The sequence below is a fragment of the Phalacrocorax aristotelis genome, chromosome 1 (assembly GCF_949628215.1).
Source record: "Phalacrocorax aristotelis chromosome 1, bGulAri2.1, whole genome shotgun sequence".
Lineage (NCBI taxonomy): Eukaryota > Metazoa > Chordata > Aves > Suliformes > Phalacrocoracidae > Phalacrocorax > Phalacrocorax aristotelis.
Window position 1 is genome coordinate 215626640 of NC_134276.1, and position 21121 is coordinate 215647760.

Sequence of the window (21121 nt, forward strand, 5' to 3'; positions counted from 1 at the left end):
ATCAGAGAAAATAACACAAGATACCCTCAAAATTGGCACCATTTGTCACAAAAAGCCTTTCCAAGCGTTGTGGAGCTGCTGCCTAAGTCAGAGCAGCGTGAACCTTTTGGTCTTAAAGCTTTAAATTTACATAAGCATGTAAGCCATCTCGGCTTAAATAAACATGACAAGTATGCTACTGATTTTGTTCTGGTTTGACATTGGTACAACTCCCTCCTGACTTAAAGGGAGTTTGTGATCATTTATATCATAAAATTTATGAAGGGTAATGAAAATGACAGATAAGGCACAGAAATCTCTGAGCCAGTGAGAAATGGTGCACTGCCATTTCTCATGTATGGATGTCCAGCACTTTCGCGTTGTGCTTCTTGATCTATCACATCAAATTCCTAAATTCAGTAAGTTGTAAAAGTTCTGGTGGAAGGAGAAGAGGGGATATTGATATAATGTAATGTGCTCAAGCCCAGCTGGTCTGTTAGAAAAGGTGGGGTGATCTAACACATCACCCAAGCTTTGGACCTGCAGGTTCTAGTCCCAACTTTGTGTCTGACCCTAGCAAATCACTTCCTTTCTGGAAAAACCAACCTTCAACTCAGCTTTAGTTTCCTCTTTCTGAACTTGTGCTGAGGGTATTTTATGATGCCTTCCAGCTTTAACTTGTGGGATTTGCAGTCTGGATGTTTATCAGCCATTGAAGGCATGGGAAGCATGGACCACCTCCGAAGTTCAAAATGGCACACAAAGAGACCGAGGTTGGAATCACTTACACTTGTCTGATATGTAATGCTGAAATGTTCCAGACTGGCTTTCTGTTTTGCAGGCTGAATGTCTGCATGTAAATGCCAGCAAAACTATAAGGGGATGGGGTGCCCCCTTACCCCCTAAACCATCGAAGAATGCAATTAAGGGAAACTACCTAGTTTGGCCCAATTTGAAAAGAACCAGGATAGCCCTTTCATTCAGGAAGCTTAACACGGGTTAGATGCTTGCAGTATAGCTTGTACTAGGGAATGGTTTGCAGATAAAAAGAAGTGAGAAGCAGTCTGAGTATTGCTTTTACTTTCGGGATGAAGGGAAGGGCACTGGATGTGAGTGGTTGACTGGTGGATTGGTCTGTTAGACAACAACTGCTTTTATGTCTCTATTAAACAGGAAAGGAAAGAGGAAGATGAAAGGAAGACAATGGGATGGGTGGGGAAAGTGAGGAGACCTGGGTGCAGCCTGGAAGTGTCATCCTGTGAAGTAGGAGATGGAAGGATGGCAGGAAAAAAAAATGGATTTACAGCCTGACACCCCCACAGATGGCTCCTTGCATTTGTCCTTTTGCAGACAAACAGACCCCACTTGAATTATGGGGCTATAATTCTATTTGTGGATGGTGGACGGGAAGAAGGGGGAGGCTGCATGAGCTGTTTGGTGGTTTATGACCTCCCCAGAAGCGCTTGATGGAATTCCAGCCCCATAACTCACAGCTGCCTCTTCTGGATCTAATTCACCGGAGGTCTCTGATGTGGTAGTTGAGATCGAGTTTGGTGTTGTGTCTTGCCCCTGCTGGGGAGTTAATCAGATTGCCTTTGCTAATCCAAAGCAGGGCAACTTTATGAGACAGTTTCCCTGGCGAGTGCATTCTGGTTTGGCCTGGGTCTTGTGAAAGCAGAGAGCAAACTTAGGTACCGTTAACATAATTGGATCAGTGTCTGCAGCCTTATTTCTTTCATAGTCATCCATCAGAAAGAAAGAAGAGCACAGGACCAGAGCCATTGCCATTGAGGTGACCCTGGTGTCTTGGACGCTAGAGGTTTTCCATTTGGCTCTCCCTAGTGACATCAAGGAGTTGTAAGCTACCTGCAGGTCTGCCCTGCACTGCAGATGCTCAGGGAGACCTAACTCAGGGCCACAAGGTATAACTCAGGGCATGAGAACTGCATTACAAAGAGCAGGTCCTGACAGTGCCTCAGGGTCCATACTTTGGCACTCGGGTGCTCCTCCAGCAAAGGGTTAATCAAACTGGACACAGCAGCACTTATAGGACCAACCTGACACCGTTCAGTAGTGTCTGAGGGATAAAGGTGGGATTCCCTGGGATGCATCACTTGCTCCAGTGGATAGATTTCTACCTGGTATCATCTGTCCGCCTCCAAAAGGCTGTATTTCAAAATCCATATCTAATTTCAAAGCCAACCACAAGCATTTCTTGGGGCTTACTCTCCTATCCCCATGCACAGCCCTGAACAGGTAAACATCACTCTCACACTGATAACAGACTGAACCTTTTAAGCAGCTCTTTCTCCAAGATTTTATTACAAACATCTCCCGACCCGGTAGACTCTTTTCCCAATATGGCTTTCTGTGCTCTAGCTCTGTTTATTTGGCCCAGTGAAACCACTGTGTCTAAGAGCATATAGGGCAGAGGGAGCCAGACTGGATGCAGATTTATCCATGAAGGTAAAAAATCCCAGGTACATTCTCTTCCCAAACTGTGCATTCTCTGGGAGAGGGTTAACTGGCACTGTCTAAAATTGTGCTGGGGAGCGTGCTAACAGCTAAGCATCACAGATAATTTCAATGTAGTGTTTGATACACCACCTTGGCCTTCTTTTATTTACTAGCACAGATGTAGCCGGGAAAAACATAATGCCTGGTGGTGTTATCTGCTTGTCATGTTCCTACCCATAAAATGTTTGTGTGTCATGAATTGTGACTAACCGGTGATCTGCTTGCCTGTGTTGTAGGAACAAGGGCTGCATCCCATATGGCGTACTGAAAGAAAGCTGGCCTGTGGAGATGTCTTGGCATCATGTTTGGTTTTAGGACTTATGAGGTCAGTTTCCCATTAGAATTTATGAGAAGGCAGGAAATTCAAAGAAGAAAATAATAATAGTAAAAATAGAACAATTATTCTCCTTTCATTTTTTTTGTCTTTGAATGTCTTAGCTGAAGGCAAAAGACCAAACTGATTCCTGCTTTCCTCCCAAATTCTTGCTGGGTTGTGGGAACATACGACACACCACAGAGTTCAGGGCTCTGCTCCATTTACAGCAAGATACATTCCCTTTCCTAAAACAATTACAGCAGGAAAGGTCAAAGCACACTCACTGGTGGGATTCATCCCACCTGGCTTTAGAAAGGCATAGTACAACCATCCACAGCTGGACTAGCTCCCCCATCCTCCCTAGGGTCAGCAGGAGGAAACAAGTATTTTCCTTTGTTGTTCACTGATCTATTTTAGGCATCAAGGTTGCAAAGAGACGAATCGTATCCTGAAAGGACCCATTTTTCACTGGTCACTGTGCAGGGAGACAGGGCACAGAAGAACACACCCACAGCCACTCGGATAACTCCCCAGCGCAAGAGGAGGTGGTTTTGCAGAGATCTTGCTAGGATGGCTCTGAATAAAACCTCATTGATCCCAGCATCACTTTTCTGCCATGCAGTGCGCTGGCACACCTTGATTTTGAAGCTAGGCAGTCTCTCCAGGGCAAGTGACGGAGAGTTAAGGTCCCCACCGCTCTCACAACTTCGGTGAGGATAAATAATCTAAGGCTGAACACAAGGAAGGCAGAGTCTGTCAGTTCCCTTGTACAAGTGCTATCCAGTGGGTGCGAGAGAGCTGATGCTGGAGTTATACTCTGCCGAACCAGAAAAACCTCCAGGAAGGGGACTGGTGGGGAGAACAGCTTAATACAGGGCAGGCAGCCCAACCTATGAAGTGCCAGAAAGTGGGTGAGGGAACTGGGAAATAATAAAGGCAAATTGAAAGCTCTCCAGGTTGCTGGAAATAGTCCTTCTCAGCGGACATCTGGGATTGCTTTGGGAAGCTGAGCTGCAGACCGGCTCCTAGCTTTCCCCTGAAGAATGGTTCCTAGTTTTGCCCTGCCCTCTCCCCTGCCAGATTTTTGAGGGTGCTTGGAGGATATTATTTACACTGGGGATGTCACAGAGCTGAAGCAAATGGCCACCATTTCCTCAGTGGAGGAGCCTGAAGGAGGGATGGATTGAGATGGAGGAAATGAACATCACCTCTCATGGGCAATAAAAGCAGGAAAGCTTTGAAAATACCTCTTTTCTGCAGCTTGGGGGATGTATAATCCAGCATGGACAGAGAAACACCAGTGATCTTAGTGAAGAGATGGCAAGATGGCTCCTGCTTGCCTTCTAGATAACTCGTTAGCTGTGAATATCCAGCTTAGCCCACCTGGGAGATGAACAGAATCATTTCAGAGGGTGAAACTGGGAGGACTGGCTGGTGCTTCCAGCATGATTGTGCTGTCTCTATCGCACATCTGCAAACACAGCCAACAGGACCTGAGTTGAGGTCCCTCAGGGTCTCCCAGGGTCTCCAGAGTGCCCCAGCAGGCACCAGACCAATGTCCTCTCCATGTCAGAGGTTTTTCTTCTTGCTCCTACTCTTGCAGCTTTCACTGAATCAAGAGGTAGATTCGCCACTAAGTAGTAGCAAGCCCAGACATATAATCCCCTTGAAAGCAAATATTTTGAGTTTAGAGCTGTCAACAGGGAGTTACCACAGGCCTGGAATCTGTTTGTTTGGCTGTGCTAGGTAATTGCAGCCCCATTTAGTGCTTGGAAGGGTGTTTTTTTGGGAATAGTTGGTGTTGTGTTGTTTCCTGGTCTTGGCACCAAAGGCAAGAGGAAACTGTGGTCCACTATGTGTCACATATGAGGTTTAGCTACAGGATCACAGTGTAGGTCCCAACCATGACCTGCCCTATGGGTTTTTACAAACATGAAATACACTGATGTGTCCAGTTGGAAAAATAGTGACTGGGTTGATTGGTACTGGGCAAAAGCAGGCTGTGGAGACCCTAGCTTTGCCTTTGAGCTGCTGTGTGATTGCAGGCAACTCATTTCACCTCTTCGTGCCTCAGTTTCCTCCCCACCTCTTCCTATTCCTGTCCAGTGACACTGACATGGAAGCTGTTATTTCTAGAGGGACACCTTCTCTCTGTTCATGCAATGTCTGGCAGAGACTCAGCCTAAAACTACTCTTGTGCAAATGTTAAATGCAACTACTTACTCTGAAAGGAAGCTTTTGTGAGGTATTTTAGTTTTGGTTTAAAAAAGGCCCCAAAAAACAAAAGCCTTCATAACTCTTTTCTTTAGAGGTGTTTTTGTTTTTTCCCTAAATGTGCTAATAATTCAGAATAGCTGAAATGTGAAGCACTTCTTTGAACAAAAATAGTTTCTAGCACAAGTTCCTGCAATTCACCCTGCTGCCCGGAGGGATCTGATGGGTAATACCTATAAGGCAGCACACTGCTGTGACTGACTGACCCGCTGCTGGGATGTGCTGGCAGGCTGATGCGAGCCCTTTTGGGTGACAAGGACTTTTCCTTTGTTGTGTCCCAACGAGCAGCTGGAGGCTGATGTCTCCTTTCTGTGGCTGGATGTGGTCAGTCTGTTGTCAAACATATGCTGCTCATGTACAGGTACCCAGAGAGTTATTGAAGCCTATTGCAAAAGCTGTCAGAGCTTCATTTTATCCCTTTCCCTTTTTGAAGCCAATTTTCTTATTTCCTTTCCATGCTCTCTGTCGAGCTGAGACTTGCGGATCCAGGTTCAGCAAAAAGGTGTTTGCTTTCCACAAGCCTTATGTTGGCACTGTGGTTCTGCAAATCCCCTAAAACCTGCCAGCTGTCTCATTCCTCAGCGGGTGACAGAGGTTTAGCCCTTCAGAACATGGCATGAATTGCACCAGTTCCAGTCATGCAACCCTGACTCTCCTTTCCTCTCTGCTGAGTGGCCCTACTGGCCAAAAGGAGGCTGAGGGGAGACCTTATCACTCTCTACAACTACCTGAAAGGAGGTTGTAGCGAGGCGGGGGTTGGTCTCTTCTCCCTAGTAACAAGCCATAGGGTGAGGGGAAATGGCCTCAAGCTGTGCCAGGGGAAGTTCAGGTTGGTCATTAGGAAAAACTTCTTCACCAAAAGGGTTGTCAAACATTGGCACAGGCTGCCCAGGGAGGTGGTGGAGTCTCCATCCCTGGAGGTATTTAAAAGAAGGGTAGATGTGGTGCTTGAGGATATGGTTTAGTGGTGGGCTTTGCAGGGATAGGTTAGTGGTTGGACTCAATGATCTTAAGGGTCTTTTCCAACCTTAACGATTCTATGATTCTATGAAACAGGACGGTGGCACAGGGCTGGCTGGGAGAAGGGGAGCACTAGGAAACACTGGGAGCATACACAGGCAGAGGAGGCTGGTAAGGATGCTGATGCCACTGCGCAGCTCTTGGGATGACAATGAGGATAAGAGCTTTGCCCCTCCTTCGTGGGGAGAGGAGGCTGGTGGCTATGTACAGCGCTGGCTGTGAGTCTGCTGGGGGATGTGGGACACATGGAGGGATCAGGCACATGGCTCTGACCTCCTGTGCCATGTCTCATCACTGTCATAGCGGTGAATTATGAAAGATGGCAGTTTCAGTAGTCCCCACCACTGCATCCCCTTTCCACCTCCTAAAGGACCTGGCTCTGCTTTTACCAGTTCAGCTTTTCAAGAGTACAGTCAGCAAAAAGCACCTATGAATCTTTACGTCCAGTTTGCCTTCAGCTGAGGTGCCTCAGGTCAAGTTTCCTGTCCTTTGGAGTACATGATGAGGCTGGTGTGTTAAACTGTGCAGATCTGTGTCACAGCAGTGCAAACTCAGCCCAGGCTTGGCCAAGCCTGCCATCAGTCCCAGGGAATCTGACCTCCTTCATTAAAGATTTACTTTTTGCAACAACCATTTCAAATTATAGTAACGGTAAGATAAGGGGAGCGCAGTGGCTGGGGAGCAGATGTGGGAAAGGGAGAAAGGATTTTCCCCTCTTACTTTAAGCTAAGTTATATAGAAACTGAACTATCCATCAGCTGCTCCTTCTTGCTATGTGGGGAGGAGAGCAGGGGTAGGAGGCAGAGGAAGGAGGGTGGCTGAGTTTGTCGCTGCCTGGGGAACATCGCCAGCTTTGAACATACATGCGGAGAAGTGAGACCATGGGAGAGGGCTGCGGGTCTGCCCACAGGCAGCTGACCCTTCCCTCTGCCTTGGAGAGACATCCATCATCTGCCAAGGATATAGGTGCTGAGGACCGGTGATTTCTCCCTATGTGCATGACCGACCATGACAGCTGCAAGCAGGGCTTGTCCCAGCAGTGGCCTCAGGCCTGGCATGACATCCTGGGGACAGAGCAGCGAGAGGGATGGAGTGTTTGCTTGTCCACCTAAGACCACCTACGACTTTTCCAGGTTTGAAACCCAGTGTGATGATTGCTACTGTACTGCAGTGGCCAAGGAGTCAGGCTGGCTCCCACTGAGGACTTTCAAGAGCCATAGGTATGATTCCTTTAATGGCATCCCTGAATTCATGAGCTGGTCAATCATCTTCAAAATGCACAGCTGAAGACAGTCCAAAGGCAGATGGAAAGGAATAACCTGTCTGGATCCCACCTCCCCCCCGAAAGTTCAGGCAACCCAATAAATGGGTTCTTGTGTGAGAAATTAAGAGAGGAAAAGAGAGAGAAGGGAGGGATAAAAGGAGGGAGGGAGGGAGGGAGGGAGGGAGGGAGGGAGGAAGGAAGGAAGGAAGGAAGGAAGGAAGGAAGGAAGGAAGGAAGGAAGGAAGGAAGGAAGGAAGGAAGGAAGGAAGGAAGGAAGGAAGGGAGGGTTGGTTTGGTGGAAGAAAGCTTTTAATTTGTTGAAAATGAATTAAAAGCTTTTCTTTTGTTTTTCTTTTGTTGTTCATTTGTTGGCATGAGTGTGCTGATCCCTGAGCCTTTGCCCTCGCTGAATGCAGAGCTGGGGTTTGCTCAGCTGGGATCCACTTCTCACCACATTTCAGCAGCCCAGCCCATGGCCGTGAGTATGAAGCCAAGCCCAAAATGTGAATGTGTGCTGACTCTCCAGAACACTAAGGGAGCTCTAGGGCATGTATTGTGTGTGTGGGAAAGCCTGAGCTTGGGAGAGGGCTTCTGTGATGTAGATGTGAAATGAACTTGCTTTGACCACTTACATGGTCTCCAGTCTCGTGCTTCCACTTCACCTGAATTCCCTCTCTCTGCCTCTGTTTGGCCACAGGAACCAGCAATCACAGCCTGGGGCATTTTTATTTCTTTATTTTTTTTAATAAACTTTATTCTATATTACAAATAGGTTTTTTTTCTTTTTTGTTCTGGACTGCAAAATAGGAATGCCTTATATTTACATACACAGGTATACAATTAATTATAACAAAGGTACAGAAGCTTTGCCTTTACCAAGTAACAACGGGATTCCAATTTAAATAGTATAGATTTTATTTATTTTTTAGCTAGGATCAATTCAAAAGAAAATCAAACCAACAACAACAACAACCTAAGAAAAAGAATCCCAACCTCCTTTCTAATGCTGTCTTGACATCTCTTTGAGGCTGTTAATAACACTGTAGTGAAAGGATATGTCATTACACTGATTTTGTATTTAAGATGGAAGCTTTAGCAAAACAGAGAATGAGACTTCTGGGCTCATGTGTATGTCCAAGACACAGGGTCAGACACTAGGAAGGGCCTGTCTTGTGAAGTTAAATAATCCTGTTGCCTCTCGTCTTGATTCCTTGGGGAAAACACTGGGAGCATTTAGCTAGCACCTAATCTCTCTGCTTCCTTACCCCACTCTGGGCTGGAAAGTTGGTTCTCTCCAGGGACTGGAGAAAGAGCAGCATAAAAATTTTAAGTAACACCAAGTTTCTCTTAAGATGCTTCAGAAAGGACTGCAAGCTTGGACATGTGCCTTGATTTCTCCAACTGGCTCTTGTGTCTCAGTCTATCTGAAAGTCAACAGCAACCTCTCCTACCGGGAAATGTCGCCCTCAGAGTGAAGGAGCCACCCCAGACAACACCAGCAAGAGAAAGGAATGCTGAAAGAGCCTAAAAGTCCTGGTTTTCCCTGTTTTCTACACCCAGGTTCACTTTACTGAGCTTCGCTGAACACTGCTCTCTGCTGTGAGTGTCTTTGAGATGATCTGTTTCCAAGCAGAAAGAATTTCTTGAGGTAAACTCTCCATTTTTAGAACAGAAGATTAACACACAAAAAAAAGGAAAAGCCAATGAACAAACAACAACAACGACAACAACAGAAATCACACACGTGACAGGTTGATTAGACTAAGCAGCTTTATATCCTCGCTGGGGTTTTGTTTTTTGGTGGTTTTATTTGTTCCAAGTGTAAATCTTTCCTTTCTCTTTTCTTTTTTTTTTTTTTTGTTTGACATCCTTCTAGAAATTAATTCGTTGCTGTAAGCCTATGTACCCTTGGGTGCTTCTCTAACAGTGTAGTGAACTGAGCCATCCCAAACAAAACATGGTTGACAAGCTCCGTTTTCAAAGTATTCTCCACAAAACTGTTATCCCTGTAAGACAACATAACTTTTTTGGAGGAAGGGGCGTTGCACAGTGGCAGAAGTGAGGGAAAAATGCAGGACTCCATGGACCCAACGATAGTCTGAAATGGGAACAGCATTGGGTACAAAGCAGGAAAACTCAGGCTGTGAATGGCCAGGAGGCTTAGGTTTACACCAAGACATTGAGGTTCACTCACTCCACCAGTTGCCTACTCCACAGCAAACCAAGTTTGGATGGAAAGAACGAGGACATTCCAAGACCTCCACCTACCCTGGAGGACCACTCTTTTACTATTCATCAGATGCACACAGAAAATTGTCCTGGCATCACTGAGGCTTTGCCAATACTTCTCTACCCAACTCATGGTGAGGCATCTGCCAACACAGAAACACAACCTACAACGATCATGTAAACCATCACTAGCTTGGAGAAAGAAATCCGAACCTGGGTGCCTCATGTCATCTCAGGAGAGAAGGTTACCAGAGGTTCAGAGGAATTTAGACAAGAGCACTGATTTGAGAGCTGGATATTTATACTGATTTCCTCATTCAAGGGTGAGAGATATGCAAACTGGGATTCCTGGATGCAGTTCTTGGTGAGCCACCCAAAACCAGCACAAGCCTGATGGGACCAACATGCACATTTCTGTACTGTGCCTTCTGTCTGGCTTCTTCAGCCAAATGGTGAACCAAGGAAAAGAAAGGGACTAAAAGCACCTTCTTGGGACTGTTGGAGTTATGGCAAAGGCATATCTGGTCACAGCATCTTCCTACATCAGCAATGACCACCGCAGAAAACAACAGATTTCTACGGAGGAGCAAAACTCTTACACACTAGAGCCTGCCCCCGGAGTTTGGGAAGCAGGACCAGTTTTCTTCCTCTCTCTCATTCCTTTTACAGTGCCAAGCAATATCTCCACGCTATCAGATACATCTGCTTCATGGGTAATCCTCCTATGGGCAGCTGGGAAATGTGAAGCATGACTTGTTTTACTGATGCCTTGGTGATGTGAGAGAGTAGCCCTGGTCACCTCCGGCAGCCCAGAATTTTCCTTTTGGTGTGAGATGGCCCTTGGACTTGAGGGTCCTTTGTGGAAATGCAAATGTATGCCCCAGTAAGAGGAGCCCTGGGACTCAGCCCTTTCAGGATTCTAATCTTCCTTCGAAAGTCTTCCACATAACAGTGTCTCTTTCCAAAGCACTTCATTAAAGCCTTGAGGAAGGACAGATCTACATTTTGTGCTTTGGCTTACTTTTAAATAGTTTTCCTCTTGATATTGGCTGGTTTGTGCTTGGGTTGTTGTACCATAAAAATCCCAGCCTTTAGGAAATGTCGAAGGGATGTGTAACCTTTGTGTTGGCTGACTCAGCAGTGAGAGTAGCCACTGGACACTTAACACACTATATCTATCAGTTTTCAACAAAATTATTAAAAATAATCATGACAATTATGTGATTTGCTTGGTCTTTCTCCCTTCATGGTCAACACCTCCCTTTGGGCCAATGCACAAGGTCTGGAAACTTTGGTAATCACTTTTCAGTTAAAGCAAATACCAACCAAAATTCTGCTAGTAAATCTTCTTCATGTTATAACAATTTTTTTATGATCTCCAGTGTCAAAGAGGACAACTACAGTGGTGAAACTACAGGTGAGAAAATTGGCATAACCCTCTTGCCTAAAGGAGCAAGGCTGGTGTATGCTGGATTGGACTAAACCTTCAGATATGTTCAGGACAGAATGAAGAGTAGGAAGAGAAGGTCTGGGGCATGTTGGGAGAGGAAGGTGCCCTTGAGTGGCTTCATTTCTACTTCTCGGTAGTTCTCCTATGCTGACTGTTCAAGCACTAACAATTTCTAACACCTTCTTCCAGGTACCATGCAACTGTTCCCACAAGTGTTTACCAGAAGGCTCAATCTGCAAAAGCACGTGACATGATGGATTACATCTCATATCACTGTGTCATTGATAGGTGAGTACATTCACAGAGAGGTCACGATGTGTTTGCAGAGGGACTGTTCATCTTTTGTTCCTCTAACCCAGATGCAAAGTCCCAGAGCACACTCTTCAGTGAAGAAATAACCTTAGCTCTCTCAGTAGGACCACAGAGCGTCTTCATGAGTCCTCTTTCCCCATTTCTGATGGTGCTGCAAGTGCACCATTCATTGCCTTGACTGCAGTGTTTGAGAAATACCCATAAAGATCAGCCTATCATCTGGCATATTCTGGATATTAGGAGCCTGTCCACTGACTTCCAGGGACTTTGGCTGCAGTTCTTTGTGTGGCTTGAAAAAGTGTGGAATACCACCTATTGGGCATTTTTGGTCAAGTGTGGAAAGGGAGGCAGGGAGAAACAAATCAAAGCAAGAGGAAAAGAACGCATCCATGTTGTACTAGGGCTCATTCTTCTGCTTGTGTCTTTGTTTTCAGTTGTATTTTACATGCACTTAAAAAATAGTTAGTTCGACAGGTGAGGCTGGGAAGAAAGATGCCAAGACCTCTCATAGACTGGGGGATGCTGGGACAGTGGTTGGAAATGGGGAGGGCACTGAAGGGGACAGGAGAGGAAGCCCACGCTTTTACATCACAATTCTGGCACATTTTCCAAGCGAAAACCAAAACCAGCTCAAACACCAAATAAAGAAAAACAAAACTAAAAATGAGGAGATGAAAGAGAAGCAAAATACAGGTTTTCTTTCAAATCCTGGGGGAAAGAAGAGGATGGAGAGAAAATGGAAATGCCTAAATGGGAACTTAGGAAGGGTTAAGACACCAATCTCATGGCGCTTTCCATTTCCCCATAGTGTTTCATTCTCAGTGTCTCTGAGGTGTTCAAGTTTTTCTTGAAAAAAAAATATATATATTACAGATGAAAAACTCCGTACCAGCAAGAAGAAATAAAATAACAATGGAAAACAACCACAATAAAACAAAAATACAGCCCTGAAAACATCAAAAAGAAACAGGGTGAGTCTCAGCTTTCCCCTGTGGTGTTCCTCTGACTTCAGTAACAGTGCAGGATTACACCAGTTCACTTCGATACTTTTTTGTTTTGTCTGTTTGTTTTAAAACATCTTCTTCTTCCTTACATGTGCGCATGTCCAGGCCGTATAGCCCATCACTCATAACCACTTCCCTCCAAGCCAGCTATTTTTCCTTAGACTCCTACCATCCAGCTGTGAGTACAAGGCATGACAATAGGGTCCATATTTATCTTCTGTGGCACTTTGTTTGTCAAAACCTTTGGTTTCTTCCTTTTTTTTTTTTTTTTAATTTTCCTTTTTTATGTACTTATAAAAAATATTGTGTTTGTGTTGTTGTTGTAATTTTCTTACTGCTGGCTCTGGTGGGACTTCCACCCCACTTTCACAGCCACAATCAATGGATCTTGAACATGCGCCGACATTACTAAATGGATCAACAAAACCATGGCAGAACCAACCAAACCCAAATCATCCCCATTGCGCAGGCCTCTTAAAAATGCTGAGATGTCCATAAGGTGCATGATGAGTCCATCAGCTCAGCAATCGAACAGAAAGCAAGCAAAATTAAAAAGGAAACAACACACGCGCACACAGATACACACACACACACGCACACGCACAAAATAATAATAATTATAATCAAGAGAGAAATGTCTGGGGTTTTAAAACCAAGACGTGTCCCTAAGTTTGCTGTTTCAATATGAATCTTGTGATATTCTCCCCACAGACACATCCAGTTTTGGACTGCTGTTCTTTAAATGGTTTTAAAAAGACTTGCCTACATGTGTACCTGCTTGGCTGAACGAAACCCGCTTGCTGACTGACTCCTGTTTGCACCACATCCCCCATTAAACACACTCATGGTCTGTCGCTCTGAAGAGGTTCTGGTCTGCTAGCAAGAGGCATGAATAAAACCAAATGCAATCATTCTGTAATCAATTTACACACCCTGTCTTTACCCCTTCCTCCCTCCAGGTGCAAAGTAGATCCAGGCTGTAGCTCTGAAGAGGGTGTGAGATGGATGTGGGCTGATTCTCCATGGCGTCAAGCCACTCCTCCATCTACTAGTGAGCTCTCTTCACCACTGGTGAGATGAATGCAGACCCAACTCTCGCCTCCATGGTGTACAAGATGCAAGGTTCTCCAGACCCTGAGGGTCTCCCACTACGCTGAGCCACAGTGTTATCCAGGCTGGCAGCTGTATTAAAAAAATAGCCAAATGCAGAAGAGATGCAGGAGCTCACTCCCCTTTGGCTGTCTGTGAGACAGGTTGAGATGTTCTGGAGGAGCTGAGCAGAGGATAGGACAGGGTAACTACCCACAATCGTCCTGTGGTGACAGTGCTCTGTGAAGGGATAGGAAGGGCAAAGAGAGCACAAATCCTTCCCAGACAGCAACTGTGCCTTCAGCAAGGCCTGATGGTTCCAGAAATGGAGAAGAGGAAAGGCCAGGAGTTGGCACCAAAAGGCAGACGAGCTTACAGCAGTTCAGAGCCCTCCAGAAGACATGCAGTTCACCTGGGGGTATCTAGGTAGAAGAATATTTTGCAGTGTTTCATTTGGATTTTCTCCAAGATTTCCTTCCAAAATGTGTGGTGAAATTTCCTCATAAGAGTGGCTTTGAAGGAAGGTGGTTTTACCATCAGTCACACCTTGCTTCATGGCAAGCCCTTCAGTATCCTTCTGATATTCCACCATGAGAAAACAATAGCTTTGTTCCATTTGAGGAAACAAAATGGAAAGAACTAACATCTTTTAAAAAAATCCCTCTAGTTGGTTTTTGAGGCCAAGCTCCTTGCCTGGAACAAAACGAGACTTGTGGCTCTTGCTTTCCGAGCTGGGGGTGGGGACAAGGGAGATGCTGTGCTGTCCATTGCCAGAAGGAACAGAACCACCACCGACGGGATGCCACTGAGCAGAGAGAGCATTTTTGCCACAGTGCTATGACCAACAGGACACAATGGGAAAGACGGAGGGGAACACAGGTCTCTTTGAAAAATAAGAATAACCGTATGAAACACAAGGGCAGGGGACCATCGGTCTCCTCCTCCCCTCTTGACCCTTCCCCTGCCCCAAGACAGCAGCTACACCGCTGTTAGCCCAGGCAGATAAAAGCCATAATGGTCCCACTCTGGACGGAGCTGTGGCATTTTTCAGGGAGCCCTGGGGTTCCTCTCCCAGTGGGACACTATCAAGAGATAGAGTTGCAATGGCTCTGCAGGAGAGGATCTCGATTTGCTCCTGCCCTCCAGGATCCCTGCAGGCAAGCTGCCTTCCCCTTGGGGAGACTTTTAGTAATACTGAGTTCATTTCCACGTCCACTCCAGAGGCTACAGCCCTAGGAGGGTAGTTAAAGCAGCATGACAGAGGTGACCTCCCAATTTCCCATCTGCAGAGTGATGATGTGATGTTGGGGGAAAGTTTGTGGGGATTTTGGGGTGTAATAGTTTTTCTCTAGGGCAAAGGCAGAGGAGAAGCTGTGAAAAGGAGAGCTCCACCCGAATGTCTTGATGCCCCCAGAGCTAAGATTCCTCTGCAGTCTTTTCTTTTAACCCCTGGGGCTTTGTCGCTTTGTCCATAGATTTTGAAAGAGAAAGAAATGAGAGAAAGAGCGGAGCGCTGTTCAGGTGACTCTGCTTACAGCCGATCAAAACTTGCACTTGGTAAAGATGATGATCTTGAGTGAGGCACGACTTGGTTTATCCCTCCCAGGGTGTCCCTGGCAGGACAGTTCTCAGCTGTCTATGCTCATGAGGGTTATGACTTGTTCAAGTTTGTAGGCAAGTTTCTGTTTCCCAGCCTGGTCATCTTGATCAAGGGCTCCAAGAATCTGGAAGAAGAGAAAGAAGTTGTAGGGGTTTAATCTTTTTGGCCCAAAAGGACTGAGTCCAGCATCTTACAGCAGCAGAAGAGGGTCATCTTTCCCTAAGGTAGGTCCCAGGCTTAGCTTAGATCATGCAAAGCAGGTCAGTCAGCAGGGAACTAGGCATGCAGTTTGGGATAGATTTGTCTAAATGCAGACTTCTACACTGCAACTAATCAAACTTATCTTGGAGATCAGTTATTTGGTAGCTTTATTCACCACCTTGCCATGGCACTCGAGATGCCTTAAGGTATGTCACCCAGTCTTCAACACACAGAACCATGCTGGTCACCTTTAAGTCCTGTGTCATGCTTGCTGGTCCATTCTAGGGTGCTTTAGGGTACCTGAAATGGCACTGGGTTCATATGCTTAAACAACTGTGGGTCAGGTGTGATGCAAAGCTCATGGAGGGCTCTTCTGTAGCAAGCTAATATCTGACCATTGACTACTGCAAGCTGGCTAAATCTGATTGACCAATAATAGACAAAAATAACAGGGATCCAGATGAAAGAGTACTGGGGAGACCAATTATCCCAGGCTCTCCCTTTCCAGACCGCAGGCCTTGCTTTCCATTCATTAAATCCATCATCCCCCCAACCAGGATGAAGACAGGTATCTGTGATACATGCTGGGCCCTGGGAATGCGTGGGCCATCCCATGGCCCTGCAGAACTGCTCTTCCCCCTCCAAGGCTCTTACCTCCTCGCTGTACTTGCCAACGTAGGAGTATATCTCTGAGAGCGCACTCATAGTGTTGAACTCATTCATATGCATGCGAGACTGCTCAGCCAGGTAGGCGTTCATGTCCTGGTCACTGATTGCTGGCATTTTGGCGATGTCTGAATAGTACCTGAGAGAGAGAAAGACAGGTGTTTCTTGAGGGGAGAAGCAGGGAGTCCAGAGATGAAAGCCATCGACAATAAGGAGAAAGGACACACAGCACTCTTGGGCTCTTCTGGTGTACCGGTGATATATCTGGTCATGCTCTTTTACAGCAAGAGATTTGATTTAGCCAAAAGTGGAAATTACTGAGGCACTATTCCTGGATACCAGACATATGTGGTATTCACTCAACCCTATCTGAGACTGAAACCCCAAAAAGCATCCTGTAAACTTTCTCCATGCCATCAAGGTGTGCAGTACCTATTGATGCTGGATTCCTTTGTCTGGCCTTCAAGGGCTTTGAGCACCACCTCCAGTCCCACAGAGAAGTCCCACTGTTCTCGCTGCCCACTAAGAGCTCAGAATTTTGCTCCCATTGGCAAAATAAAGCTTTGCATTTGCACCTTGCAGCATTCATACTAGCACATCTGCATCAATTGCTAACATCATCTGCCTCCTGCACTGAATCCAGTCTATCCCAGCAACTCCTCTTATGCTCAACAACTTTTTGCCCCAAATTTTAGTCTGGTCTGATGTCAGAGTTCGTGGCAACAGGTTCCAAAACATTGCCATCTCCAGTCTGATCTCCACTCTGACTGGGAACAACAATCTGCTTCCCTCAGCAGTTAATGACAGTCCCCTTGATTTTAAGAGGAATTAGGGCTTTATCTGTGAAATGTGGAGTCCCCCAAACCATTGCCCATCAGGCTTCACCAGCAGAGCTATGTCTCTTTAAGGAAGTTGCTATTTTCGATGTCCTTCGTCCCCAGGGTAAGGCAGGTCTTGGAGGACAAGGTTTGTGGAAGGTAATCAGTCACTGTCACTCGCAGCTGTGCTCTGCTGTCAACTGGTTAATTAGACACCATCATTTACATTTTTAATTTCTGCAATTTGACATTTTGTGCACAAGAAAAAAAAAAAAAAAAGAAAAAAATTCCCATAGCCGCAGCAATCCACAATTTTATAATTAGGAGGCAGAGGGGACGGGGAGCCAAAAGAGCTGACAGGTGTCCTGTAAACAGCGTGGAGACACCTGCTGAGATGTAGGCTGTTTTCCACTGCAGAGAAATTGGACACTAACATGGTGTATGATAAGGATCCTTCAGACAGACAAGTGGGAAAATACACTCTATGACTGAGCGGGGCAAGCAGCTGCCGAAGTCTCCTGTGAAAGACAACACAGTGCAAGAGCATTGGGAGGAAACTCCTCCACAGCAGAAGGCTCCTGTTTTACTGTCTGGTTTTGTGTTCTGCACTTCCATCCTGATTTATCATAATGGGTTGGTCTCAGTTGCTATCCTGGTTTTGCAAAGGCGGGGTTGATGTAACCCTTGGGAGAGAAAGACATAGGAGGCAGAGGTCCTTCTCCCAGCTCTGCACATAGTCTGCCAGCCTGACTGCTTCCAGAGCTAGGCTCTGGCTCATCATAAAATCTCATTAACTTTACTGCAACTTCCAGTATGTACAACACCATTTCTCTCCCTGGAGTCCAAATATCTTCTGGACTCAGAACCAGCTAAAAATTCTGATCTAACTCACTACCATGGTCTAAATATTGCCCACTCCCAGTACTTCAGTGATGACTGGTCTGGGCTTGTTTCTGCTTTGCGCTTTGTCTAACCCCCAATCCCCAAGTGCATCTGAACAGTTGTCTATAAGGGAAAGAACCATCTGGAAACCTCCTGAGGACCTGTCCTGCCAAACTACCTCCAGGAGAAGATGATGAGCAAGATGACTAAATATTTCAAGACCTTTTCCACTCCCAGAAAACTCAAACAATTCTCATCATCATCATCTGGATAAAATCAGACCTGTGCTGCATGTACTTCTGACAAGAGAAAGCGTCTGGGACTGGTGGCATCCATGGCATTGGTATTGCAGGCTCCTCAGAGCCAAAGCACATTGTTGAGAAAAAAGGAGCCTTATAGCCAAAAACCAAGGTGTGCCTTGGCACCCAGAGAAAACTACACCCATGTGCAACCAGCACAGTTCATAGACTTGTGGGAAAAAAACAACCTGCAATGCAGTGAAATGCATTGATTTATGGTGCCTAAGAAGGGCCTATGGAGAAGAGCCCAGCTCTTCATGAATATTGCATAGGCACCTTCCTGCTGGGCAAAACGAAAAGTGAAGGGGATTACATCACAGCAAAAATAAATGAGGCTGGTGGAGGAAAGCAGAGGTGCTGTGTTGTATTTGCCAGCCTGGCTCTGACAAGCAGCTGAAACGCTCCTTTTCCTCCCTGGTCTGACTAGCCATCAAATGGTGGCAGGATAGTAAGTTCAGGGATGGGGTGCTTCTAGAAAGTGAAACACAGACACACGTGTCTTCTGCTTCCCCAGGTTTCTCCTGTGTCCCTTTCACCTGGTAGCAACTCTCTCCTTGGTCTATGACTCACAAGGGTCTGAAAGCTCTCCAGTCCCTTGCCAGCTCTGCAGAGGTATCTTCCCGGCAGCATATCACCCCCATGACTCATCTGAACAGTGAAAAACATGCAATGAAGTAAAGGACAGAACGCAACAATCTGAGTTTCAGGGCTTGGAGGCCTCTCCAGCCATGGCAGGCTCTCAAGCTGTCATCTCCGTGTGCTAGGTCACAGGCCATCACCCACTGCCACACCGAAGTGTCCTGGTCTCCCCCAGACTCAATTCCCTGGCCATCATACACCTGAGCAGTCATTCCGATTAAGATCGCAAACCAAGATATTGTGGAAGTGTGTTTTGTCAAAAAAATGGAAGAAAAAGAAGGGTTAAAAAGCATCTACCAATAATCAAACCTAGCTGCTAGTACAGGGAGAAGGCATATAATATCCTTCCATCAGAACTCTGCCATGGCCAGATGACTTATTTATAAAGAAGTGTTTCTAATGAAGCCATCATTGTGCTATCTAAAGAAATTATGAATGTGTATATTAAAGCGGTTTAGCAGGGAGATGACAACATCCCTGCTGAGTATTTACCTTCCATTTGAGCCCAGATCCTCAGAGGTACTTAGAGCATCTCTGCCATTTGCATACCCCTAATGTCTTCAAAACCACTGTGAAGCTGTCACCAAACCCCGAGACGTCCTTATATTTTCACTGCTGGCATTTGCAAGGCTGCCTGTGTGCCGCTTCCCTTTGCCCCTGCAGCTGACAGCTCTCACTTGCACCATAGCTGAACTGTGAGGCAACGCAGGGGGAGTGGGATACTCCTTCACCGCCCTGCTCCTGTGATCAGCCCAAAGCTGAGGGCCACCAGACCTTGCCTGAGACATGGGCAGATCATTGACTCACACTTCCATAGCCCCAGAGGCTGCATTAGCCAGCAGGAGGCTGGGAATGTAAGACTAAGCCAGATTCCCTCTGGATGAGACAAAAAGGTAGCAAACCAGCAAATCTAGCTTAGCCTGCCTCTGAAGGTTCAAGACTGAGAGTCCGAAGTAGAATGTGGTGACTACTTGTTCAGATGTACACCACTCGCTGGCCTGGTGCTGCAGATGTGCTTTCTTCCATACTCTGGTTTTGCTTAACTCCATTGTACCCTTTCCAGCTGTTTCTGGGAGATCCTTAGATGCACATCAAAAGATCATTTCTTACATGCTTCAGTTTCCCCTAAATCACGGGAGGAGGCTGAGTTCTGACCTCAAAGCTGCTCATTCTCCCACGTAGCAGGAAACTTGTTCATTAGACATCAGAAGCCCTCAAGAACTTTGTGTAAATCCCTCACTGAGGCACATCAGCAACTGAAATGGAGGATGTGAGGATTACTAGACCATACGATGTGATTTCATAGGCATTATTAGCACAGCAACTCACCCCAGCGTGGCTTGAACTGGAGAGCCCATGAGACCATCCACTGCTGCTATTGTATGGGGAAAGATTTTCGATGCACCAGTATATAGTAGTGCTCCCTTTTATTCTCAAAAGGTAATTGTTCTTGTTTTCACATCCTCCTCTTTCCCTGGGTTCTATTTGTTTTGTTTTCTTTTATTTTGTTTTCCTAAGGAAAGCAATACAACAGTGACCTGGGAATACATCTTGTCCTCTGTTTAGCCAAGGGTAGATGCTCTTGCCTTCAGTACCAACCAGAACAGGGTCCTTAGTGGAGCTGTTTCGCAAAAATGACTGTGCCTGCTGCCACTCAGTAACTCATTAACTCATCAAAAGAGAAGAGAAAAGCCATGTTGCCAGTGCTTCCTGAAATTTTCCAGCACCACCGTGGTTTAGGCAGCTTAGCATGGAGCTAATTGCCTTCCAAAAGATCTTTTTGTCATGGCTGTTGTTGTGCCATCGCTGGGTTGGGACTGCACTCATTAATAATCATTTTAGCATATGAAAAGCTTGTAACGAATCCATGTGCTGCAGACGGCAGACGCAATTACAGCAATAACATAATTAGGGTTATGCAATAGCTGGCTGTATCCAGACCACTGAAGGAGGAAGAGATGTATGAAAGGGAGAGGGTGGACTGCTATAGCAGAGAAGGGTTGAAGGAAAGCTTGGGAACAACCTAGCGGCCAGCTCTTTCGTGGGATGAAGTGAAGCAGTGCAAGGACATGCTGTCAGTTCTCCTGTTGTCATAGCATGGCAGTTTTAGCTTCCTGGGAGGCATCTGAGCTGTGAAGTGTGCATTTGCGCTGATTCAGCCACAGGCAGCCGCCAGACTGTTAGCCCAGACTGATCCTATTGTGGAGAGAGGTTCAAGGCCAGGCTGTTGGACTCTGATTGGACTTTGGCAGTAATAGCATGACAGCTAAAGAAAAGGTACCGGCCTTAAAGATAGGTTAAGATCTGTCAGTTCTTCCAGAGGTTTGCCCTGAAGAGCTTCAGGGAATTATTCAGTCTATGTATACGTCCCCTTAGCTAAGGCAATGATTTTATTTTGCATGTGTATGGCTTTTCCTGCTGCTTTTCATCTCAGAATAAACAGTAGAGAATGGATGGGCAGCACTGAGTCAATGGCTGAAGAGTGAATCGGTGAACAGGTAGTTTCTCTGGGAAAAGATACTGTCCAGCATCGCCTCAGTGCAGAGGGTGTTGGGTCTGAGG

The 21121-nt window shown here is 46.0% G+C and overlaps 1 protein-coding gene across 4 annotated transcripts in view; it reads right to left on the minus strand.

Annotated features, from left to right (window-relative positions):
- Positions 1 to 8089: 8089 nt before the first annotated feature.
- Positions 8090 to 21121, minus strand: part of PLXNA4 (plexin A4) — a 460615-nt gene continuing 447583 nt past the window's right edge. For all 4 annotated transcript variants that reach the window (XM_075081683.1, XM_075081685.1, XM_075081687.1 and 1 more), the window contains 2 exons: positions 15910 to 16060; positions 8090 to 15178 (listed from right to left, as the gene is read on the minus strand). In XM_075081683.1, coding sequence (XP_074937784.1) covers positions 15083 to 15178; positions 15910 to 16060 — 247 coding nt within the window. In that variant the 3' untranslated portion in view covers positions 8090 to 15082. The remainder of the gene's footprint in view (positions 15179 to 15909; positions 16061 to 21121) is intronic.